This window comes from Protopterus annectens, chromosome 10.part0 (genome assembly GCF_019279795.1).
Source record: "Protopterus annectens isolate FY-2018-M chromosome 10.part0, PAN1.0, whole genome shotgun sequence".
NCBI classification, from domain to species: domain Eukaryota; kingdom Metazoa; phylum Chordata; order Ceratodontiformes; family Protopteridae; genus Protopterus; species Protopterus annectens.
The window spans coordinates 1,370,449,711-1,370,477,255 of record NC_056744.1 but is presented as its reverse complement, the minus strand read 5'-3'; the positions used below and the strand labels follow the sequence as shown (position 1 = coordinate 1,370,477,255).

The window sequence follows — 27,545 nt, the reverse complement described above, 5'->3', positions numbered from 1 at the left end:
TCTTAAAACAAATGATTATTAGGTTACTGGTTAGATTTGGTAAGCAATAAAAAGAACAAGATTATTACATACACCATTACTAGTTAATGTCACGATTATGAACACTGCTACTTCATTACTCAAGGTTAATACAGAAGTAAACTTAGTTGAAATATAAATAGATACTCTTCCCCCTTATTAGACCTGTAGCTGTGATGACCACAAAAACAGGGATATATTATGGAATATTATACTCTGAAACCAAATTTCTGTCATTAGCATATTTCAAAAGAATTATTAGTGGTGTAAACATTCATTAGTTCCTGGAGAACAATATACAATTGTGTCACATAAATCCATTTAGTTAGATGGTGATGATTATTTATAACAAAACAAGCTTTAAATATATTTAGTGATAATATGCACTGAGAAAAGAAAAGTTACCTGGTATTCTGCTTCTATCACAGATGGATCTGTAGGTGGGTCTTGCGCCAGCATTGCGGGAAGCTCAGTAGAAAGTTCATTGAGTGGGACCTCTGTTTCACCAAACTGGTTGTGTTCCAGCAGTGCTTGATGAATGAGAATGTATTGGGCCTAAGGAAAATATACAGTCAAGTTTATATAAGATAGATTTTGTCCACTGTTCCAATGCCCCTATCCATTTATGCACCATTTTCTCAGTCATTTTTTTTTTATATTTTTCTTACAAAAATAAAAGTTGAGTGAAAAGAACCAGTAAGCTATAAAACCACTAGATATTGGTGCAAAGGGTGGAAAAGCATAGAGGAGCATTCCCATCCATAGGACTGAGAAAGCATCTTTCTTCTAGACCAGTAAGTAAGACATCCCAAAGTAGAATTACTTCAGTTGCCTGTTCTGAGTGGAAGAAAACAAATCTGCTTGATGTGTTCCCCACAGGTGGATCAATTCATGGAAAACCAAGGATGAAGTTTCCACTGGTGGGAGTCTGCCCTGGTACTGCTTGTCTTATCTGCAGTAAAGGTTTGCTCTGAAGGAATGTATGAAGAATGAAGAGTCAAATTAAGCTGAGTTGCTATCTCGCATGCCATTATAGCAAGTCTGCAAACAGGGTAAGATCTGACAGCCTCCCTTGTTTATGTATCACATCACTGTGGTAATGCCTGTGAAACCTTGAAGAGGCCCCGGGGTCCAGAGATTATTTAAGGCTTTTAAAACACTGCTCACTGCCAACAGCCATCTGATTTTTATGTACTTCTGTCTACAGGGTTCCACAAAACTTGCAGTTTTACCCCTTTGCAAACTGCCCCATATGAGGTCTGATGCATCTGTAGTGACAGACTAGATGGGGGGAGATGGAAGGAAGAAGGGGGAAATCTGGATTACAGAAGATGTGGTCTACCCATCACAGACTTTTCCTCATAAAAATCCCAGAACTGGGATCTGAAAAGATGAAAAGACAAAGAGTGCAGTTGATGAGACCAGACTGATCTGAGGTACCACTGGATTTCCCTCGTGGAATCTAGCCAGAGGGAGCATGAGAATCATTGATGCCATGTATGCAAAATTCCTGAGAAATTCTCTTGCTGATACCAGGCTCTAATTGAAGAAACTCAGGAACAACTGCTACAGCATCTTTCTACTTTGACTAGAGAAAAAAAGTCTCCTCAGTGGGCAAAATCTAATAGACATCCCAAGAATACAATTCTGTGTGAAGGTATAAGAAAATATTTCTGAAAGTTTATTTGAAAACCCAGGCTGAGTAGAAGATCTTCAAAATTGCTAAAGACTCTTGACAGCTGGAAAAAGAATCTGCAAAGATAAGGCAATCATCCAGATATGGAATAACACGAATAACTTGAAGCCTGCAATAAGGAATTACTGGAGCCAAAACTTTGTTAATGCCCTTAGAGCAGTGGTAAGTCCAAGGGGTATGACAGAGACCTCATAATATAAACCATGTATGGCAAATATTAAAAAAAAACACCTGCACTGTTCCCAATTGGAATATGATGACAGACATCCTTTAAATCCATATTTACCATGAACACTAGAGGAGGGAGCAGAGGTAAAATGTAATGAAGGGATAATATTTTGAACTTTGGAATGTTGATAAACAGATCTAGAAAGAAAAGTCTTACACATGCTTCTTGCATCTTTCCTTCTTTCATTCCAGAAAAATCCTTGAATAAAAGCCTTTGTCCATCTGGTGGGGAGACACTGGTAATATTCCTCTATGAGCAAGCATTTGATAGAGATTAGGAGGAAATAATGAGACCTGGTTCACAGGACAAGAAGGAATCCCCTGGAAGAGGGGTGGGATTCCCACTGCCAATTGTACCCTTGCTGAACTACATTTAGAACCCATTTGTCTGTCATAATCTGGTACCATAAGGAAAGATGAAGTCTCAGAGATATGAAGAGGCTGGCAGGGTGTGAGGACCTGAACAGATAAATAGTCCTGCTAATTGAAAGAGCTGTCCTTGATTTTTTGAGGCTTAACCTTTCTTTTTGGAGACTCCTTGTCATTGATTTTTTAAATTTGTGTTTAATAGCCCCTTGCTGCTTTAATTGCTTACTGAAAAATGAAGCTGAAGAGGAAGGAAATTATTATTGCTTTAAAAAAGGAAGGCTGAAAAATGCTATTCTACCCTAGAATATTTTCCCCTATCATCATACCTCTTGAGTACCTCAGCTGCAAAAGGACCAAACAGTACCTCCTTGTCCAAGAGAGAATTTAAAATATCAGTTTTAGCATCTTCATAAAGATTTTGTGAACATAGCTAAGCCAGTCTTCTCATTATTGTTCCAGTTGCTGCAGACCTAAAGGATGAATTGGCAGCCATCTTAAGAACACTTTAAAAACTTAACAGAAGCATTCAAAGATTTTTTACTTCAGAAGAAGGAAAATTAATCAGTATCTTCTGCATGTTCTCAAAGGATAAAAGTAAAAACTTTAGCATATGAACTTAGTTTAAAACCCTGAATGTCAAAGTACTGGAACAATACATAGTCTTCCCATTTAATCAAATGCTTTTCCTTATCAGGGTGAATGGGGTTAGTAGCAGTAAACTGTATAGCAGAAGTAAATCTAGCAAGAGAAATCCCAGCTGTATCTGCTTTATGATTAGAAAAATAATGTTTATCAGTCGGAGGTACCCTGTACAACCCATCAGACTTCATAGCAGCAGGAAGATGGATACCAAGTAAGCTAGAAGAGATAAGAAAAATATTCTCTAAAACAAGCAAGACAGGAACAGCCACAGATTTAGGTATATCCACCTGTAATCGCATAATACATTTTCTGTGCCATAGGAATTTCATTCTGCTCCCACTCAAAAGCCTCTTTCATCTTAGATAAAGTCTTGGGAAAGGAAAACTCTTCAGGAAGGAGATCTGAAGCAATACTTCTTTCAGAATCAGAATGTTCAAACTGAAAAGAAATTCCTGATGTGCAGCCATACTCCTGTAGAGCCTGCTTTTCTGACTGAAAATCCAGATCAGAAAGAGAGGGAACTCCTTTTCTTTTCTTGCTTGAAGAAACAGAAGGTTGGGAAAAAGCACTAATGAACTCCTCATCAAATCCCAGTACATCTTCCCTGTTGATAGAAAAAGAAACAGGAGATTGGAAAGTTGTTTTCACAATATTCACTTCACCTGGGAATCTCCTGGGAAAATGATTGACTCTCAGAATTCATAGTAATTGTAGAAGCAGGTTTCCTATCCTGGCTACATGAAGAACCTTCGCCTACCCCATTATTTGAGACCAACAAGGATGGTACTCCCTTACCCACCAAGGAAATCCCTACAGCTGCAGAGGACATGAAAATCTTCTGGTCTTTGGTATTGCATCTGCTACGCCAAGGGAATTGAGAGAAAAAGATGGGTGGTTTGATGAACAAAAGGTGGCCATATCAGAGTCACCTACCAGTGGCTTAGACACAACAGGAGAAGACTTGATGCCCAAACACTCTCTTACAGCTTTCTTTCTCTTACAGGTGAAGGAAAATACACAGAGAGCAAAGACTGCTCTATAGATAAGTTGAGAAAGAAACCTCAAAGCAGGGTTACAGAGCCTGGGTGAGTCAGTAATAAGTAAGGTGGAGAACAAATGATTCTAAGGTAAGTAAACCATTGACAGTAGCATGTCCTAAAGACAAAAATTAAAAAAAATCCATTTAAAATGTTTACATAAGCATTACATCAAACACCAACTTAGAAATGCAATGACAATCATAAATAAAACATTTATAATTCAGTCAGAAAAAAAAGGTTTCACAGAAAAATAAATACAGTGGAAGGTTTTCCCCAGTATGGGACTTATCTGCCCAGCTTTAAGTATTTCTGGCTGGCAAACAGTTCCATAGGGCCAATAAAAGGAGATATTGTCAGCAGCAAATAAGCTCTGAGGATATTTGCCCTCTGACTGTCATAATATGGTGCTCTTCTCAAGCTTCTGACAGTGTGTGTGGAAAGCACCCTAAAGTTTTCAAAGCTGGCCAAGTGAAAATGGATAGGACCCAAGTAGCTTTGTTTACTGCAAAAGCTATCTATATGATGAACATCTAATTTAGTACTTACCCTGGCATCTAGAGTATTCATCCCTACTAGTCACCTGATTGTTAAAGAGTCATGATTTTCTTTTTATGCTATTTCTTTGCCTTATCAGTGGCTTTATGCTGATGTTCCCCTTTTATGCCAAGGTCAGTTCTTGCTAATGCTTCCTATTTTTTCCACAGTGGCTTCATCTTTTCTTATTCTCTGAATTACTTTGAAACATCTCATCTCCAACTATAGCTGTAGTCTATTTAATTCCAGCAATATTTTAAGACCATCTAGGGACACACTACATGGCCCTTTAGCTGCGGGCTGCACACTTACAGTCCCTGCCAGGCTGTCACCATGTCTAGTGAACTAAACTTTGACTGCACACAAGAGGGTAATCAAAAATTATCTTTAGTTAAGCCTGTAGGTAGGAGTCCATTTGAGTAGCATTCTTTAACCAGTCATGCAACTGACAACATAAAATATTTCTTAGACTTCATCTTGACAGTGCACTAATAAGTATGATCTATTATTTATTCTGAAGATGCATGTAATAATTTATCAATAATAAAGAAAACTGTATACAACATATAATTTACTCTCCAGCTGCAACAAATACAGTAAAAATATTGACTGTTAAAGGGTTTCAAACATGGGAATTCAACATTTCTCTTTACTTGGGGAACCATTTGTTTAAAATATTAAACAACCATAATATGTATGCCACATGGATACCAACTAAGACAGGTACATTATACAAACTTAACAATATGTACGAAACAGAAAGGTGCAAGAGTACTTAATGGCTATCCTTAAAAATATGTTTGAGCAAAATGTTCTTAGTTTTCCATTAATGTCGCAGTCTGTATGCTTATTCTATGCATTGTCTGAACAAATTTGAAAATCTGAAAAAGACAAAAATAAGGAGAATTTTACTTAGACAAAACCTGTGTAATTTTACAAAAATTAAATCCTCACCTCCACTTGTACCATAAGGCAGCGCTGACGGCGCAACTTTACCACGTAACCATAAACATCAATTCTGCCTTCTGCTTCCAGACTCTCCATCATTGCATCAATTCCAATATAGGTGCCTGTTCGCCCAACACCAGCACTGTTAAGCAGATGAAGATACAAAGAAAAAAACTTTCAGATTTACAGTTGTGTTATAGTTTTATAGAGAAAATCACTTCAATTTGAAATATTTTTGGTGCTTCATATATTTGAGTTAATACTTGCCAAACACTCCAGAGTTTCTGCACATTAAAAGTACATCTTGTGTGTAAACATATTTGATTATTTAACACCTGTCCTCAGTCTGAACATAATACTATTTTACTTATGTTTTAAATACAGAACAAGCATTTCTGTCTAAGTTCATTGTGTATAAGGCAGTGCAAACACTGTCCTTCATACAAAAGCCCCATAACCTAATTTAATATAAAATACTAAATTGCACTTTTTTTCTCGATTGATGAAAAAAAAACACTGCAGGGGTTCATACAGAAGTCTGACCTAAATGTAACAGCAAAATAAGCTAATTAATTAAGCAGCCATTATTCATTTCGATTTGATGGACACTTTATAGTCCATCTTCCATGATCATTTACCAATTTGTATTTAGTTTGTGAATTCAACTTACTAAATATTTGCTGTGCTAAAAAAAATTCCATCTGGTGTATAACTCACAATTATGTATCTTATATCTAGTTACCACTTATAAAAAAAATAACTAGCTACTTTATTTCTGTTGTATTACCCTATTACAGAACTGTGAGATGATTAAATCTCCATATTCAGTAATCCAGTTCCTCCAAGAATTAAGCCAGCTCATGAGTCAGTGTGCAGGACAATTAAAGTATATTCATGCGTAAATAGAGTCTGTTACGTAAGCTTATCATGATAATAGCATGTCACAGAAAGGAGGAGGTTTGCAAATTTTGTTATAATTATGTGCCTTGACTTACATCCAAACCTACAGCAAGTTTATTCAGCTAGCATCAGATAGCTCACGCCTAAGATTGAGAAGGGAGGTGGAAGACAGAGGTTTTGGTGACGAATTACTGAAGACTGCACTCTGTACTGAGCAGAATATTACTTTAGCAAGATCACTGACTTGGCAGCATATCATCTCCCAGCAGTAGAAAAAGAAAGAGTTCAGCAGCATTATTACTATAAGAATGTTTTTCAAATATAGTTGCTTTAAGAACTAACTGTAAACAAATTCAGTGATGTGCATCAGGTAAGTGCAGAATTTGGAAAGCGTTCTCGTCAGAGAGCTATGTGCTTAGCACTGGATCTTCTGGAGTAAAGAATATAATGATGTTAGTAAAGTACTGTTCATTTTTCATTTATTTTAAGGAGAAGGAAGAAAGCCTTAAGGATATTTGACTGCTGACAAGTTTCATGACATGGTAAAGTAAATAAACTGGTAATATGTGGATTACTGAGATTTAATAACCAGCACTAAAATTTCTATCTTCTGTTATTATTGCTGTACCTCCTTAGAAGTAAAAGTAAAGGTGTGCAAGTAAACTTACCATAACAGTAGATGTTCAAATTGATCATTGCTGCAGTAGCCTTAGCTATATGGACTATATCCTGGCAATAATATAACAGTCAGCCAGCTTCCAAAGTTTCAGGGCGCTATGCATGTGCCCAAACCATTAATCAGCTCAAGCTAAGCTGATGTAAAACACAGGTTTGGATGCCAAGACCTTCAGAACTTTTATGCTAATTGTGAAAGAGGGAGGCTGGGTCCTGAAAGGACAATGCTAGGAACTACAAAAATAAGTGTCCGCACCCTTGCATAAATGAAACAGCAAGAAAAGGGGGTAAATTTACTTACACAATTGTACTATGTTCATCATGCTAATCACTGGTGCAGTAGCCTCAGCTATATGAGTAGATTACCCTAGCTTACTACATTTAGGAGGTTGAATGGGATGGGTCCAGGACCCCCTGCAGAATGGTCCTAACAAAGTCTGATCTAGACCTAGAGAAGGAATCAAGCTTGCAATTCTGTGCAAATCTATGTACAGAGGCCAAAGTTGCTACTTCCAAGAATACTTCTAGAATCCAACCCTTTTCAAAAAGCCACAGATGTAGCCAAAGCCCTGGTAGAGTGTGCCTTGACCCTGGCTGGAATAGTTTGCTGTGGTGAGTATAACCAAAATAATAGCCTTAGACAACTAGTTTGGAAATACTCTGTTTTGACACAGGTTGCCCCTTCTTCTTACCTTCACAACAAATGAATAATGGAACCAAAGATCTGAAAGATTTAGTTCTGCCATGATAGTACCCAAGTTGTCTGTGGACATCCAAGGTATAGAGTATCCTTTCTCCTCATTTTTAGTTTCAGAAAAGAAAACAGGGCAGGGATATTTCAGCTTAAAGTAAACTCAGAACCCACTTTAGGCAAAAAAGAAGGGTTAATTCTCAAAATAAAACCCTGCATCTGTGGAAAATGAGATACAGCTGACTCACCATAAGAGTTTGCAACTCAGATACTCTTCTTGCCGAGGTAAGAGCAATCAGTAAAACAGTTTTTTATGTTAAGAACCTAAAGACATCCAGATTAGCTGGTTCAAATGGAACAAGTGTTAGCTTTTATAACACAAAATTAAGATACCAAGCAGGGGCTACTGGTTTACTTGGAGTCCTGTTAAGTAAGACCCCTTTCAAAAAGCTTTTGACATGAAAAAGGCTTGAAAGTGGAAGTTCCATGGGCAGACATGTTGAAATGGCCAAATAAATGAACCCTGATGGAACAGTTGGAAAAGCCATATGAAAGTAACACACAAATATTGTTAAACCAGAGAAAAACTAGGCCTGAATGGGTGTTGGTTATGTTGTTGGCACCAACTAAAAAAAAAAAAAAACTTTTCCATTTGTTAATACATGATTTTCTTGCCTGCATTTACTACCTGCTGCATGTCCTCAATAAACAGGTGGCTAAAGGGAATTACAACCCTATCATCAAGGCAGTCAGTTAAAGTTGACTGATATCAGGTTGTATCAAACACCACTGATATTGTGGGAGTAGATCCATTCTATGAGGAAGACTGTGGTAATTCTCCTGACTATTTCCAAAAGAAGGGAGAACCACTGTTGCCTGAGCCAGAAGAGAGTTACCACAATGATACTGAGGGATTCCTTCTGAAACTTCAAAAGTACCCTGGATTTCAGGGGAAAGAGTGGAAACGCATATAGGAAAATGCCTATCCAGGGGAAGGAAAAGGTATCTGTCTTCCCAGCTTTCTTGCATGGAGTCCTGGAGCAGAATCTTGTCAGCTGATTGCTCAGAGAGGAGGCAATAGATCCATTTGAGGATCAAGTCTTGAAAGACCCCATGACCTAATTTCCAGTTGTGAGGGTTTGCCTTTGTCCTACTCAACCTGTCTGCCACATGCTTTTGCTCTGATGGAGAGCAGGATGCTTGTAGAGTGAGACTGTGCTCCGAAGCCCTTGCTTGCTGATGTACCACATGATTGCGATATTGTTTGTAACACCTTGAAGAGTTCTAAGTGACCAAAGATGATTCAAAGAGTTGTATAACTTGACTGGGGTAAGTATTTTATATTTATGTACTTTCATTTGTCCGTGGTGTTCCACAGACCTTGCACTTTTTATTCCTCCTACTACTGCCCCTCATCAAGCAAATTACAAGGCAACTGTGGTGTCTGAGTGATTTGTAGCACTGGGATTTGAAAAGACAAAGAATGCTGGTGCTAGGATCAAAGAGGTTTCAGATACCATTGTATCTTTCTCATGTGGAGCTCTGTCAGGGGTATCATGAAAATGAAAAATACCACGAGACCTAAAATCTTGAGGTATTCCCTCATACTGACCAAAGTCTGAGTGCAAAACCTTAGAAATAGATCTAGATATACATCTCCTTTTTTCCATTTCAAGAAAATCTCTTTGAACTGAAAAGTCTTGCTGACACCCTGGGAACACAATTCTTTGTAAAGGAGTCAAAAAATACCTTTGAATACTCTCTTGGAACCCCGGCTGGTGTAAGAGATCTCTCACCCAAGTACGAGATTACTGATACTTTTAAAATTACAAAGATTGGCAAGTCATCTAAATATGGAAAATGAGCTATAACTGGAGCAAGACACTTTGTCAACACTTTTGGTGCAGTGGATAGTCCAAAGAGTAAACCAGGGAACTGATAATCTGTTCCAGCTCCACAAAAACCTTAAGAGAAACCTGAAGTCTGGATAAATAGAAATGTGATAAGCATCTTTTAAATCTAGTGTTACCAGGAAACTTATGTGGGAGAAGAGAAAACAGGTTATTAAGTGGCAGCATTTTGAACTTGGGCAGTGTAACAGGTTTGGGAAAGAAATATTCAAAACTATTCTCCAAGCATTTTCTTTCTTTGACACTAAAAACATATTTGAAAAAAAACCTTTCCCAACCTAAAAAGGAGGATCTGGTTCTATCACTTCTTGGAATGACATGTGTTGAAGGACAGAGGGAACTAAAGGAGTCAGATCTAGTGGATAAGGAATTACCCCCTGGAAAGACATGAGCTCCTCCCACTGCCATCTTTAACATTGAAGAATGTTTCTCTAAACCCATTTATCTGAAACTATCTGTTGCCAAAGAGAAAAAAAGTGGAAATTCAGACTTTCTGGAAGGGGACTGCTGGGGGTGTGTGTGTGGGGGGGGGCTTAAATAATCATTCTGATTTTTGCTGAATTCTTTGTGGAACCCCATGCCATTTATTTTTAACCATCTGCTTACCCACATTTTGTTGGGAATGTTTATTTATTTATTTATTGCCAAAACTGGATGAGGGGTTAAAGAACTCCTTAGAAAATTTGGAAAAGCAGGGCTGAAAATGTTAGCAATTTCCTGTATTAGCTTACCTCTTTCATCATACTTTTTGATAACCTCTGCAGGAGAGGAACCAAAAACTAAATCTCTATCCAAAGATAGATTTAAAATATAATTTTTCACATCATCTGAGAGGTTCTGAGAATACAGCCAGGCAAACATCTGAATGAACAGTACCAGTGACTATAGCCTTGAAAGATGTATCAAATGAGTCATACTGTAAGCAATAAGTTATTTGTAAAATGGAAGAAACTAAATTATGCAGTTTTCCTTACAAGAAACTCAAGACAAACCAGTCCTCACACTTTCACAATTATGAAAGAATAAACTTTGACTTATGAGCCTGACAATTCAAAATTTTGAAAATCAAAGTTGCACAAGCATACACTTTTCCCCCACACTTACCAATAGTCTTCTCATCCTTGTCAGAAGGAGTAGGTTTGGAATTACCCAAATATTTAGCAGCAGTAAGATTAACTAAAACTATAGCTGCTGGGTCAGGTTTGGGAAGAGTATATGAAAACAAAAAAAAAGATCAACACATTCTATGTATTTTATCTGCTTTATTAGGGGCAGCTAGATGACTATCAGGAAAATTGAAAGCAGTGACATACACATCCTCCTAAGGTGACAGAAGTGGAGAAATGGGTGAAAGTTCTGGAAATTCTTTCTGTAACAGCTCAAATCATTTTCTTTGCGACTGAGAAACCTCTGTGTTCTCTCACTGAAAACATTGGCTCATTTTGGAAATAGTCTCAGATAAAGAGAAACCCCCTAGAGGAAGAATCAGAAGCTGAGCTCTCCTCTGATTCTGAATCAGAAAACTGAAGGGAAAGTGCTGTATCAGTCCTTCCGTCTTCCTGTCCAGAATGAATCACTTTAGAAAAATAGGTATCCCTCTTTCTTTTTCCAGAAACCACTTTATAAGAAGGACCAATAACCTGAAGTAAACCCTGAGCCAGACCCAGTAAACTACTCCTGTCTAGGGAAATTTGAGGAGGAGGAGTAGATACCTGTTTAGTTTTTTTTTTAATGTAAAAATGGAAAGTACAGTTGGGTGCACTTACCATAAATGTAGATGTTCGAGTGTATTCACTGTTGCAGTCATTACATTTGGGTAATCTGCTGGCAGGTTGCCCTCAGTCGGCCTGAATTCCAAAGTCTTGGGTCCTGCGTCAGTTGCTGTCTCTGCTTCCATGATGTCAGGTAGTCAGGGGTATAAAACATGCAGCCAACGACATTTTCTTTAGTTTTTCTTGCCCCAGATGTCAGGTGCCCCCAAAAAGGCAGAAAAAAAAAAAATATATATATATATATATATATATATATATTCAAAAAGAGAAAGTACTCAGTGATGAACTGCACAGTAGTAAACAAAAAAACTGAAGAACCCAAAATAAGCTGTGCAGAAACACAGAGATACTGGCGAGTAAAACCAAAAACAGTTTATTGTAGTTGTAAGCACTTTCACACCCTTCCGTGCTTCATCAGACAATGTTATACAGATAAAAACACATTAAATAGATCCATATAAATTCAAATGGACCAATAAAAATCCAAATATCATTAAGACTTCATTAAAATTTAAAGGGATTTTGGTTTTACTCGCCAGTGTCTCCGTGTTTCTGCACAGCTTATTTTGGGTTCTTCAGTTTTTTGTTTACTACTGTGCAGTTCATCACTGAGTACTTCCTCTTTTTGTATTTTTGTGGTTTTTTGAGCGTATTCTTCAGCACTCAGTGAACATGGCAGATGGTTTATTGGATCATTTGGAAGGGAATCGTTTGATGCACGGTAATGGTTCTAGTAACGAACGGTTACAGAATTGTTTGAATATTCATACAATTCCTCTCCTTTCTATGGAACTAAATACAGGTATGCCACCTATTAATACTGAAGTGGACATTGGTTTACAAGCTAAACTATTGATATGAGACATTTTAAAATGGTCTATTTCATAGTAAACGACTACAATGGCAGAGACAACACATGGAAGCTTGCATACAAATGAATGTAGTCCCGAGAGGACTCAGAGTGTTAAATATGCCAACATATGGCAACACGTACCCTGATCTTCTGGCCAAATGGCAAAAGATAAACTTGGATACGAGTAAAGCTTACATGGAGTTGATTATAGGACACTTTATGCCTATTGAAAATGAAGTGAATTTATCTATAGAATCGAAGTTTGAAGAATTGTCAAGAATTATGGACATTGATTCAGCAGATGTGTTTTTGCATGGGATTATTGATAAAGTGGTGGCTTATGAGAATAAACTTCTGCAAACCAAAAAGAAGTTGATTCTAGATATAGCTGATTTCAAGAATCAATGTGTATTTGCCTGGCCGAGACATGAACAACACAATGAACCAATCGGCACTCGTAATCGTGTAGAGGACCTGGCTGAAAACCGTGGAACCACTAATCCACAATCAGATGGAGGCGCAGTTATTGGTCAAGCTGAACCTATTGGGACTAAAATTTCCACAAACATCGACAAGGTAACAGATGGAAAAGGCATGAGCACAACTACAGGTGAAGGAGAACCAATAGTTAGGAGGAAAGAGCAGTCTAGTAGTTTCTCGACTTCTGGACCTACTCTACCGCTCCCTTTACGAGTAAGGAGCAAGTCTGTGCACGAGAGAGACTACATACGCACATCTCAAAAACAAAAAGACATTTTGAATCACAACAATGGCCACATGTTGAAGAAGATGTGGGCGACTGTACAAAACAGTTAGTATGGAACTTATCTGACTGTTTATTGTCTGCATCTGAAGTTTCGTTGCTCACTAAAGGTCTGGGTTATGTACCATATAATGTTGCAAGTATTGATGAGACTTTATTACAGTTTAGATTGTTTGTGAGGAACATAGCCTTACGAATGACTTTTGGGAATGTAAATACAATTCAAAAGAACATTTTTTCGAAACCAAGTAGTTTCATGTCTAATTTTTCATCTACGATTGATGTATTTGTGAAAGTCTGTGAGAATGATCTATATAAGTATTTTAATACTCAGAGACACGTTTTGCATGATAATTTGAGCCATGATGAATGTCAAGCCTTAAGAAATATACAAAGCAATGGTGAAATTGTTATTAGGCCTGCTGATAAGGGGGGACCCGTTGTGATATTAAATGTTGACTATTACATACAGCGAATGCTCAGAATGTTAGATGATCCCTCCATTTACAAACAGGTTGACTTGTGTGCTATTGAACAAATACAACAGAATGTTCTTTTGGGGTTGCATGAATGTCTTTGTATGGGACTCATTACGCGTGAGCTATACACATATTTTAATGTGAAATTTCCACTTGTTCCTAAGTTGTATGGTCTACCTAAAATTCACAAAAACCCTACTCTTCCTAGTTTTAGACCTATAGTGTCTGGTTCAGGATAGCTCACTTGAGCCTTTGTCCATTTATGTGGACAAACAACTGAGAACTGTTTTAGATAAGTATCATGTAGTTCTTAGAGATACTGAACATTTTCTGTGTGATTTATACTTGAGATTTGGTCAGTCATCCTGTCCATCCACAATTTTGGTGACTTTAGATGTTGAGTCTTTATTTACGTGCATTCCGAATGCTGAGGGCATTAACATGATCAAAAACTATTTGAATAGGGATGGCCTGTTCAGTGAACAACATATAGATTTATTGTGCTATTAGAAGTCATTCTAGAGAACAATATTTTTGTGTTTGAGGGAGCATACTACTGGCAACAGTAGGGTATTGCAGTGAGAACTAGTTGCGCCAATAGATATGCAAATTTAGTTATGGCTGAATGGGAGCACAATAATATTAGTGACGTTTTGGGTGGTGATCTCATTTTCTACAGACGTTTTGTAGATGATGTCTTTTTTGTATGGGGAAATGATGAGTCCTCTTTATTGAGGTTCATAAAATACCTCAATACTAGTAGTACTTTTTTAAGGTTCACATATAAGTTCTCCCATACAAGCATTGAGTTTTTAGATGTCAAAATTTTTATTAGTAGTGAAGGTGCTTTCAACACGGAGTTGTAAATGAAAGACTGTTATTGCCCTTGTTTTCTGCATAGGACTAGTATGCATCCTCAACATGTTTTTTCTAGTGTAGTACATGGACAGACTCTGAGAGTAGCAAGATTGACATGTAACAATGCCACACTCCATGAGAATCTAGAAACGCTCAAGTCTGAGTTCATGGGTCATGGGTATGAAGAGAAGGATATATCTGAAGCTATAAACAACACATTGAAGAAAAGAGGTGGTAGAGCTAAACCCTATTTTTTGAAAAGTGATAGTTAGGTCTAACCGTAAGCACATACAAGGGGTACCATTGATTTTATCATATAGCTTGGATGTTAGGCACATTAGGAATGTTCTGTATAAGAATTGGCATATTTTGCATACAGATCAGTCAATTGTGGAAATAGTAGGTGCACGTCCAAGAGTGGTATATAAAAATAAGAATACACTCAAACAACTCTTATGCTATCCCAACAATAAGCAACTTCAACAGTCCCCATGTAGAGGTACTATGAAATGTAATGGTTGTAATTTTTGTGGGTTTATCAACGAGAGTGGGCATTTTGTACATCCTGATACCAAACGGGTATGGAAGTTTAATGTGCAGGCTGATTGTAACACTAGAAACATTATTTATTTGGCACAATGCAAGATATGTCCCAAATTTTATGTTGGAAAAACGAATAGAAGGCTTCGCGAATGAATAAGGGATCATATTTATTGTACAAAGAAAGAATTACTGTATAGTGCTTTAGCAAAACATTCTGTGACACAAGGCGTAACACATTCTTTCTCATATCAGGTTGTACAAGTGATATATAGCAATATAAGGCTAGGAGATATCTATGCTGTCACTGATACAGCAGAAATTAAGTGGATATTTAGACTTGGAGCACATCTAGGCTCCAGCCTTAATGATACTGTATCCATCAAGCCAGCACTTAAGGCACATAAGTTGCCGAATAAGTGATTTTATAAGATTGCATTAACTTACTGCTGGTTAATGTTGTTTAGGCATTTTGTATTTTCATCATATTTTTTACGTATCCCTTTAAATTTTAATGAAGTCTTAATGATATTTGGATTTTTATTGGTCCATTTGAATTTATATGGATCTATTTAATGTGTTTTTATCTGTATAACATTGTCTGGTGAATCACCAAAGGGTGTGAAAGTGCTTACAACTACAATAAACTGTTTTTGGTTTTACTCGCCAGTGTTTCCATGTTTCTGCACAGCTTATTTTGGGTTCTTCAGTTTTTTATATAATATATATATATATATATATATATATATATATATATATATATATATATATATCTACATGCATCAATATAAACTTTACCTTCATCTACAAGCAAATACACCTCATAGGTTGTAGAAGATAGAGAAGGAAAGATAAACTCCAGAATGAAAAGGGGATGGCGGGAGGGTAACCTGGACTGCAACAGTGAATACACTCAAACATCTACATTTATGGTAAGTGTACACAACTGTACTATGTTCTTCGTGTTTCACTGTTGCAGTCATTACATTTGGGTAGAATCCCAAAGCTATGGTTGGGTGGCTGGAGCTAAACAGCATTAGGTGTGGCTATAAGGCCCTGCAGAACTGCAGTGGCAAAGCCTGCCCTGGACTTAGAGTAGAGAGGCAAATGATAAGGCTTTGTAAAGGTGTGAACAGAACTCCACGTAGCAGCCTCTAGAATGTTTTTGGTTAGTACACCTCTGAGAAAGGCTGCTGAAGTAGCTGCAGCTCTGATGGAATGAGACCTAATGCCCTTGGGCAGAGGTTTACCATGGTGCAAGTAGCAGAAACGAATGCAGTGGCTTATCCACTTTGAAATAGTTTGCTTTGAAATAGCCTTTCCTTCTGATCCTGCAGCATATGCCACTAGTAATTGCTTAGTTTTTCTTAGAGCTTTAGTCCTGCTCAAGTAGAATCTTAACTGTCTGTGTACATCCAAGGAATGCAGAATTTTCTCCCCCTTGTTCTGCGGATGTGGATAAAAGGTTGGCAGATGAATAGTTTGGTTAAGAGCCACACTGGAAACCACCTTAGGCATAAATGTAGGATTTGTCCTCAGAGGCACCCTGTCTGGGTAAAATATGATAAAAGGCTCTACAGCCATGAGGGCCTGTAGCTCTGAAACTCTTCTTGCTGAAGTAATTGCTAGTATCAGAGCTGTTTTCCATGATAAGAACTTTATATCAGCGGTAGCAGCTGGTTCAAATGGATGCAGGGTGAGGTTTTCCAACATATAATTGAGGTCCCATTCAGGTACTGGTGATCTTCTAGGAGGCCTTAAATTTTTGGCTCCTCTAAGATACTGCTTTAGTAAAGGATGAGAAAAGATTGGTGGCTCTGTATTGTAATGAGCTGAAATGGCAGAGGCATGGATTTTAATTGATGAGAAAGATAGGTCTTTGTCAAGCATCTCAGTCAAGTATTGTAATATCTGAGGAATATTTGGTTCTGCTGTATCAGTTCCTTGTGCTTGATTCCAAGCATAGAATCTCTTCTATTTATCAGCATAAGATTTTCCAGTACTAGGCCTTCTGGCTTCCAAAATGACATCCATCACAGCTTTACTGAGAGGTGCTGTTTGTATAACTACATGATCAGGAACAAAAAAGATACAGAGCCAGCAAAACGGTGACAGAAAATTTGTATTGAATGAAAATCACAGCATATTACAGCCTTCTTCAGTGTACAAAACATGAATACAAAAGACAATGGCTGAATATATACTGATAGCGACAATCCCATTGGTTGATAATCACAAATGTTCATTAAGTCCTGGTGGGAACAAGGCACCTAATCTAATTATCCATTTATTACCAAAAATCATATCAATAATGATAAAATTAAATTTACTTGTTGGATGTGCTATAGTGTGTTTGCACAAAGCATTGTATATCTTTTTTTGTTTAATGTTACTTTGATGTTCAGAGATTCTGATCCTGAGGGGTCTGGATGTTTGTCCAACATAAAAGCAAATTATCCAATCTCTAGAACAGTTGGAAAAGAATTGTAAATCAAACACTCTTGGACAATTGGCGCGGGAAAATTGTTTGGACTTTAGTATGTAAGGCTCCCCTGTCAATGTTGTTTGTATCAATTCAGATGATTTGTTGTCTCCATGTTTATAATGATTAAAAAGGAATTTAAATTAAAGACAACTTTCAGGAATGATACTGTTTAGCTCCATGTCACATTGTAAAATATTCTTATATGTTAATAGGTCGCTTCTATTCAAAGAGCTAACCTTGTTACATATTGCCACTTCTGTAACCACGTGATCTAAAATCTATTAGTAATATCTGTTGTTGTGTTAGAGTGCTGTGTCCTCAGAACAGATGGGGTGGATGATAACTGGAAGCATGTAAGATTGTATTGTATTCTGGAAAACTTCCTATATATCTCAGTTGATATGTATGATCAGGTGCCCTCTGAATTAGGACATCCAGAAATGTAATGGTTTCCTTATCATTCCATATATCAATCCCTTCCAGAAATATGTTCCTTTTATCATCCCTATTAGGTGTTTTCAGAACCATATAAGTTGGAGACTTCCAGCAATAAAGCAAGGCAATCAGCCCATCCTTGTGGAACATAGAAACCAATCTGGATCAAGATGTGTGTTGGAAATAATCTCAAAAAAAAATTGTATGTAGTGTAGCCATCGATGGTTGGTGGTGAAAGGCTTCAAATAAAATATTGGTCAAAAATAAGGGGGGTTCCGTAAATATAACCCCGATACAAACATATCTGCTGTGTGTGGATGTGTGAAAGATCCTTATGAAAAACTTTAAATAATAAATATATGTTAATGGGATGGGGATCGTGAACCAAAAGATGATATCATATCATCCAGATATAATCATCCTTAGCCTAGCCTGTCTTAGAAATGTGTCTCTTTGTCAAACATCTTCTGTATCTTTTTTGTTCCTGACAGTCAAGTTTTTTGAGCCGTGCAGTTGCTACCGTGCAGGAGGTTCTCTTTTTTTGGTATAACTACATGATCAGCCATGCTGCCAGGTTCAGTGTCTGGAGTTGATTGTGCAGGATCTGATTGTTTTGCTGGGACAGTAGTTGAGGTCTTTGAGGTAAGGTCCAAGCTGGGTATTGAGACAAGTTCCTTAGGATTGGGTACCAGTATTGGTGGGTCCAGTCTGGAGCAATTAGTATCATCTTTGTTTTCTCTTGTCTGACTTTTAGAAGGACCTTGGGAAGAAGAGGCAGAGGGGGAAAGGCGTAAACTGATAGTTTTTTTACAACTGAAGGATAGGATGTCCACTTTCCATGCTTGTCTGTGATAAGTCCTTGTGAAGAATCTTTTCAATTGATAATTTTGAGGAGAGGCAAATAGATCTATGTCTGGGCTCCCCCATTTCTGTGTTATCATGCTGAAGACTTGTGGATCTAGTTTCCACTCGTGAGGATCCATAAGGTTTCTGCTTAAATCATCTGCCAGAGTATTTTGCTTTCCTGGCAGGAATTGAGCTTGAAGATGTATTTGGTAAGTCAAAGCTGTGTCCCACAGTGCCATTGGCTAATCTGCAAAGGGGGTATGAGTGTGTGCCCCCCTGCTTGTTTATATACCACATGACCATGGTGTTGTTCGTCTTTATCAGTAGTTGTCCTGGATGAAGTAGTTCCTTGAAGGCTGTTAGGGCATTTTGAACAGCTAGCATCTCTTTCTGGTTGATATGTAGATGTATTTGTTTTGGGGTCCATATGCCCTGAATGCATCTTCCCACCATGTGGGCCCCCCAGGCATAATCTGATGTGTCTGTTGTTAAGGTTTGGCTGGCAGGGGGTAGAGTGAAGGTCCATCCCATGTTTTGGTGGCATGCCTTTGCCCACCATAGAAACTCCTGTTGTAGGCAGGGATTGAGAGGAATCATTGTTTCCAGACTGTGACAATGTTGACTCCATAAACTTTTTAGATACCATTGAAGTTTCCTCATATGCAGTCTTGCATATGGAATCAGTAGGATGCAGGATGCCATGAAGCCCAAAGCCTGTAGAATTTGTCTTCAGATAACTGGGTTTTTGTTGCCATCAGTTTGAAGTAAGTAGTCAGTTGCCTTTGCTTCTCTGGCATGAGGTAAGCCATCTGGGCAGTTGTATTCAAGCTTGCACCCAGGAATGTTATCTTTTGAGAGGGTACCAGTTGTGATTTCTTTTCATTTATTGTGTACCCTAGGCATGTTAGAAACCTTTTCACAAATGCCAGGTGTTGAAGAAGAATGTCCTTGTTCTCTTCTTGAATGAGACAGTTGTCCAAGTTAAGGATATATTTGAATACTTCTTTGTCTACAAAATGCAATTACTGGTGCCAGGCACTTTGTAAAGACCCTGGGCGCAGTAGATAAGCCAAAGGGCAGTGCAGAGAATTGGTAATGCATTAAGCCAGCCTTGAATCTGAGGTATCCTCTGCATGATTGTCTTATTGGGACATGCAGGTATGCCTCTTTTAGGTGTAATGTCACCAGCCAAGCATTCTTGCCCAGCATAGGCAGAAGCTGCTGCAAAGTCAGCATTTTGAATTCTGGAATGTCCAGGTATGTGTTCAAAATCGATAAATCCAATATTGGCTGCCAGGCCTTGTCCTTTCTGGGTACCAAGAACAGTCTTGAGTAAAAACCTTGTTCTTTTTCCTGTCCTGGTACTGGTTGAATGGCCCCCATATCCATGAGCGACGTAACCTGCTTCTGTGCCTCTGCTCATTGATTTTTGGCAGATCTGGCCAACCGTTTGCCATTGGCAGAGTATGGAAATGGAATCTGAATCCCTGTGATACTATGTTTAGCACCCACTTGGCCTGGGTTATTAACTGCCAATTTTGAGCAAAAAGTGCTAATTTTCCCCCTAAGGGTGCTGCCAAAAGATAAGTGCTTGGTGCAGGCAGAGGGAAGTCATTGGGACTGTTTTATGTAGGTTTGCGCTTTATCTCCTCAAGATTTGGAGGTAGAAGCACCCCATTGCTTTGACCTGTATGAATCTTGCGCCTGGTATCTGGAACCCTTAGGGCATCTGGATTTGCCCCTTTGAGCTCTGTCTGACACAGGAAAGGGCCAATGTTTTGTAGGCCAGTGTCTACTGAATCTTGGTGGCTGCACTTGTAAGAAGTCTTTTACAGTTTGCATAGACTTAGCTTTGTCTTCCATTTTCTTTAAAACCTCTTCTGCCTTAGTACCAAACAGAGTATCATGCTGTAAAGGTGCATCTAGCAATTTAGCTTTAACATGATCAGGAAAATTTTGTTCCTTTAGCCAGGCATGCCTCCTAATCACAGATCCAGTAACTGTGGCCCTGCAGGAGGCCTCTAATGAATCAAAACCACATTGCAAAGTATGCTTTCCAACCTGTTCAGCTGCATGCAATAATTCCTGCAATTCTTTATTTTCTGCACATTCAGAAATCAACATCATTTTCTGTTTCAGCAATCCCATAACATGTTGTTGATACTTGAGCATATGAAATTGACAGTTTAAGGTCCTAACTGCCAAGGTTGCAGAAGTATGAACCTTTTTCCCCCATCTGTGCAGTGCCCTTGAATCTCTGTCAGAGGGGGTAAGATTTTTTGCTGTTGAGGCCTTAACTCCCTTTGGACCCTGTGAAATAGTTTCAGGATCAGCAGCAGGGTTTCTAAATAAAAATTTATGTGAGTCAGGGACCCTGTAATATCTGTCAAGCTTGCTGGGAGCTGGAAGTAAGGAGTCAGGGGTCAAGCTTGACTCCAAAAACACATCATCCACAATGTCTAAAACAGGGGGTATGGCTAAAGGCCTATGCTGAGGGAGAAGAAGGAAATCCCTGAGCCTCTTTTTTGATTCTGAGAAATCTTGACTCTCCCAGTGAAAATGCTCCCTCATAGCATGCAAGATTTCTCCAAATGAATAATCCTCAGGAGGTGATGCAGATGGTATAGACTCCTCTGCATCTGAATCCTCATAGGGAGGTATAGATAATTCCTGATCAGAAGAGGAATCAGAAGAAAGAGAAACCTGATCTGAAGATTCATAATCAGTGTCTTGCCTAGGCCTCTTATCTGGAGGGGGATGGGTACCCCTGATCAAGGTAATAAGGTCTTCAGCCATTTTGATCATCTGTTTTTTAGGCATAGAGGCCTGTGCACGTAGCTCATGCATTGTTTTTTTTAGTTTTAGAAGTTGCTTTTGTCTTTGGTTTTGCAGCTGTCGTCGGTTTGATATACAAATGTTGAGGCCTGAATACACCCTCAGAAGCCAGTGCCTGCTCAGTGGCTCCAGACCCATCCAAGGGAGATACATCCATGGGTCCAATACTTTGAGTATCTTGTGGCATGCCGGACTCCACATGGGTGATGGTAGGGGCCTTCGACTCGAAAGTAGTGGGTATCAGGGGCTGCGAAAGTGCCTCACTGAGTATCGGTGAACCGCTGACTGGCTTAGGAGAAGCTTCATTGTTGGTTTTGGACCTCGACTGTCTCTCTCTCTCTCTCTCTCTCTCTCTGTCCTTTTCTTTTCTTTGCATTTTTTATGTACACCGGTAGTCTGATTTCTATCCAACGACATTTCTGGGTAGTTAAATCTGTTTCCAAAATACTTTGAGGAAAAAATATACCGACGCTTAATAGTGCGTTGGTTAAATCTAGCACAAAACTGACAGCCAGGCACATTGTGATCAGGGCCTAGGCAAGGAATACAGTATAAATGGAAATCCTTATGAGATATTTGCTTCCCACAAGTAATACAATTATTAACTTTTTCTGACATCGGTATGGAGCAAGAAAAAAAGTTTCCCCAATGGGGTACTTAGCTTTAGTGAAGACTTCGGTTCTAAAACTCAAACTCTAATATTTCAGTAGTCAGCCGACCAGCACTTGCGAAATGCTTCTGCTTCGGGCACCACGTGGCAAGAAAGACTAAAGAAAATGGCGTCGGCTGCATGTTTTATACCCCTGACAACCTGACATCATGTAAGAGGAGACAGCAACCAATGCAGGACCCAAGACTTTGGAATTCAGGCCGACTGAGGGCAACCTGCCAGCAGATTGCCCAAATGTAATGACTGCAACAGTGAAACATGAAGAACATCCAACAGTGTTATTAGTGGTGACAGCAGATTCCCCAGGAATAGGCACAACATTCTAATTGAACATGGAAATCTTCCCTGTTCCCTCTCCCAGGTCCAACAACAATGGCTCTCCCTTGCCTACTGAGGAAACCCCAGCAGCCACAGAGTATGTGGCTAACCCATGGTGCATAGTTGCTATAAGTGCTACACCACAGGGATTCATGGTAAAAGATACACTAAGCTGAAGAAATTAAAGCGTGATTGCCAGGATTTCCAATTAGGGCGTATTTTTATGTGGCCGAGAAACAAAGAAAGTGAACCTGAACCTGCTCATTCTGAGAATAACATTCGTACTTCTACATCTGATAATGTCATATCTACTGATACTCAGTCTGAACTTCATATGACTGGTGAATATTCTGTTGATGCATCTGAGACCTACCACTTTCCAGTACTTCCATTCCCTGTAATCAACAAGGTTTGAAGGCTCGTGAAGGGTTAGGGGCTAGACCGAAAGCTGACACAATTGTGAATCCTCATTTGCCTGCAGCGTCTTTAAACTATCCTTTCCCCTACAAAAACAGAACGCAGACGCGTTCACAAAGCAGGGGCAGAGGCAAAAGAAAACTGTCGGGGGAAGACTTGGAACTGAGGAGAAGGACAAAGAATTAAATATTCTGTTTTTCAACCTAACTACAAGAGATTTCTCCCCTGATGAGCAGTTTATTTTGAATAAGGGCCTCTCCTTTATTCCTTCAAGAGGAAGTGAACTTTCGGACACTCTAATAGCACTACGCCTATTCGCTAGGAGGCTATCTTTAAAGGTACTGTTTAAAGACAATAATAGTGATGATTTTTCTTTTGCATCTAGTGCCTGTAAAAGGAAAAGCTGTTTTATGCCGCCCATGCCTAATATGGTTGAGTGTTTTTTTACGCTCATGTGAACACGATTTCTATTCTTATTATAAGGAGGGGAAACATAAAGGTATATTTGTTAATTTAAATCAAGGGCAAAGATGCTGTCTGAATAATCTTTGTAATGACAATGGTATTGTCTTTAAACCGGCAGACAAAGGTGGAGGGGTGGTTGCTATGGATACTGGTATGTATACTGAATTGATGCTTAATATGCTTAGTAATAATATGGCATATAGGTTGATGGATAATTCTGAAGTAGACTGCATGATAAGATATGTATATGATACAATATATGATTTGCTTATGACGAGATGCATTGATAAACCTTTGTATGATTTTCTTATAGTAGATTCTCCCTTAATTCCTTTGATTAAAGGATTACCTAAAATGCACAAAGGAGAAGATCCGCCTCCCTTAAGACCCATAGTCTCTGGAAGACATTGGGTGACTGAGAATGCATCTATCTACATACAGTCTAAACTAGGCCCCCTGGTTAACTCTGTTCCTTCAATCTTAAAAGATACATACAGTTTGTTGAAGGTTTTACAGCAGAATACTATTAATGATAAAATAAATAGCGAAACGCTAATGGTAACATTAGACATTAAAAACCTATTCACCAGCATTCCCAATGAGTTTGGCCTTGATGCCATAAGGGAATATCTACATTCTTGTAATGCCATGGATAACAATGACCAAATGGTGATTTGTACTTTACTGGACATGGTCTTGAACAATAACATCTTTTTGTTCAAGGAGCATATATACACACAGACATGGGGAGTGGCAATGGGCACTCCCTGTGCTAATGCTTATGCGAACTTGACCATATACCAGTGGGAGAGGGAGTTTATCTTTATCAACCCTAGGTTCAACAATGTTATCTTATATAAACGTTTCGTGGATGACATTCTGCTGTTTTGGAATAGGGGTGAAGATTCTTTACATGAATTTGTGTCCTATATGGAATCTACCACTTCTTTCCTGAAGTTTACATTTGAATATTCTTTGGTTAGTGTGAATTGTTTGGACATTACTATTATGAAGGATGTTAACAATCAGATTGTTACCTCTTTGTACCGGAAGCCATGCTGGAAAAATAGCATTTTGCACTTTGACAGCATGCACCCCCGCTACATTTTTTGTAATGTAATAAAAGGTCAAATGAGTAGAATTTATAAACTTTGTAGCTCTCAGGATGATGTTTTGAACTTAGTGGAATTCCAAAAAAACTGTTTTCTGAATAGAGGGTATCCAGCACACTTAATAAATGGTTTAACAACAGTAGCTTCAGAAACTCCTGTTTATAAGAGGAAAGGCAATTATAATTCCAATATTGTAAGAAACAAGGCTCAATTGTTTTTTAGTTTAAAATATACAAATGATATAGATCATATTATGCGGATTATAAAAAATAACTGGAAGATTTTACTACTTGATCCAGTTACATCCCAGTTAGTGGGTAATAAACCAACTTTCAGGTTTAGTAATAGCCTGAATTTGAAGAGACTATTATGCAAAGAAAAAGTAGACTCTAGAGAATTGGATATTAGAGTTAGCTATAAGAAGGGTACCTATCCTTGTAAGAAATGGAGTATATGTAAATACCTATCGACAACCCAGGTATTTAATGTTCCGGGCCTAAATATTACCTTCAGCCCGATGTTCTATGCTACATGTGATACCAGAAATATCATTTATTTAGCTACTTGTGATTCCTGTACAGCATATTACGTGGGTATGACTAAGCGAAGGTTTAAAGACCGTATTTACAACCACGTATATGACATAAGAAAGGGGAATCTTACCAATGCTTTAGCCAAGCATTGCCTAACATTTTTAAATCATGCATTTAAATTCAGGATAATACAGATAGTGAATGTGAATAAGAGAGAAAAGGATCCTACTGGTACACTTGAGCTATGTGAACTGAAATGGATTCTGAATTTAAGAGCCCATATTGAACCGGGTCTTAACTCGATGGTCAGTATTAAGCCGGCTCTATTGGGATCCTGTTAGATGATTATGCTTGGCTCTATACATTATATTGGATGCATTATATTAAATACTTACTTATTTATATCAAATATATTCCTTATATCTTGTGTATAAAATAGATGTAATATTTATATTTATATACCTATTTGTATTTATTTGTGAATATTTTTAATTCATGTTTTTATTTTTTATATATATATGCATCTAAATTCTTATATATATGTATCAAAGTTCTTATGTCTATGTTGCTATATACAGGAAGGTAACATTAAATGAATAGAACATGGTTTCTCTGCTTAATCGAGAGACCACTGATTTATTATTGCTAGGCTGGTAAGCTTGTGGATAGGAATTACTAAATTTTTTGCTAATGGATTATAAAGTAAAATGGTGAGGTCTCCCTCCTTTTTTCTTTCTTTGGATATTAAGTTATGTTTTTTTTTTTTTTTTAAATATATGGAATATTTTATTTTATTTGTTTCATGTATAGCGGAGAACCCCGATGATGTAAAAAATGTGGTTTCTCCTTTAAGTTCTCTTAGCTGTAAGCTAATTGAAATATTAATGGAATAATTGATGATGTTTTTGTATATAAATGTTGGTTTTAGATTGTTTAATTGTAACCTGATGAAGTACACCGGGATGGTGTGTGAAAGCGCTTGTTCCTTCAATTAAAAATATTGGATTTTACATTGTGGTAGTTCCTTGCAGTATTCTTCCTAAAAGATACACTGTCTGAGCAAGAAGCTATGGCTACAGCACATTCACCTACCTGTGCCTGAGGTAAATCGCTAACCTGTTGTGTTGGCAAAGGCTGTTTGTTTAACCTTTTTTTCTTTTGGTGGTTACAAGGACTGACCATGGGACCAGCAGTTTGTTCCATGGTTAAGCTAAAAATGGTGCCTGTTTCCTAAAGAAAACATGCAGCAGAAGCCAGTAAAAATTTAAAGTCTATAAAAGTCACTTTTTTCACACAAATATCACAGTGAAAAGCACTTTAAAACACTTTGCCTGCTCCTATAATAAAATAGATACAATTTCTTCACAGGAAAACTTGTTTTCAATTGGTTTAAACAATTTTTAAACTGACAGGAAAAAAGTGTACTCCCATTTAAAGTGCAGTTAAATCTCATGACTGTCCATTAAAACAAAAGCTCCTAGCTTAAAATAACTTTCCTAAGGTGGAAAGTACAATAAAATATATATTTTTTTAAAGTGGAAGGTTTTTCCTTGAAAGTGAACTTATCTGCCCAGCAAAGGAACAGTACAACCTGAGTGTCGATCTTCGAAAATCCACAGAAGGGGGTGTGACAAGGATGCTGACAGGCTAGCAGCAGTGTTCTTGCTGGGCTACTCAGTTTCTATTTATGACAGGAAATTTTATTTTTATAACACCCTAAACCAATTTCTGAACAAAATCAGTTACCTGATACTGCATAAAAAGATATTTTCTAAAAAAATGATTTCCTGTCAAATTATTCATTTGAAAGGTCTGTAACAGTAGCTGTGAAATGAGTCATTCAAAGACAATCTCTCAGGATTTGTCTTTAAAGAAAGAACTCTAATCTGTCCTTTCTAACATACAAGAACTTTCTTTAAAAATGGACAGAATGGATAACAATCTTGACAGCTTTAAAGAAAAATGTATGAAGCAGTTAGAATGGATACATGAGATTTTAAAACAACTGAAAACTTAGATATCTGGAATGGAAGATGTCCTTAATGCCACAGAAGGCAGAGTAACTGAAGATGAAAACAACATTGAATTTCTACCGTGAGAGAATACCTTATTACTAAACAAAATTGATGACATGGAGAACAGATCCAGGGGAATTAACATTCATATTTTTGGACTGCATGAAAAAATAGAAGAAAATATGGTCAACTTTCTTACTGTCTGGCTTCCTAAGATTGAATGTATCTGAAGCTATGTCATCTGGCATAAAAAGAGCATACAGGTCTCCAGTTTCTACTTTGTCAAAAACTAACTCTTCACAGAGATCAGTTATTCTCATCTCAAGACTAGGAGCTAATTCTTAAAATAGTCTGCTCCAAAGATTTGATAATGGCTATTTCAATGCTGCGATGACCAAAAGGAGGTTTTCACCTCTTATAAAAGAACTTAAAAAAGACAGTTTAAGGTACATTTGCTGTTTCCTGCCAGGCTCAAAATATTCCTTCCAGATGAAATTA

General features: G+C 37.9%; 1 protein-coding gene across 1 annotated transcript in view; it reads right to left on the bottom strand.

Moving 5' to 3' along the window:
• The window catches only part of LOC122814280 (receptor-type tyrosine-protein phosphatase C-like), a 1,011,948-nt gene that overhangs the window by 186,742 nt on the left and 797,661 nt on the right, over positions 1-27,545 (bottom strand). The window contains exons 18-19 of the mRNA XM_044086871.1: positions 5,482-5,617; positions 424-573 (exon numbers count right to left, since the gene is read on the bottom strand). Of these exons, the coding sequence (XP_043942806.1) occupies positions 424-573; positions 5,482-5,617 (286 nt within the window). The remainder of the gene's footprint in view (positions 1-423; positions 574-5,481; positions 5,618-27,545) is intronic.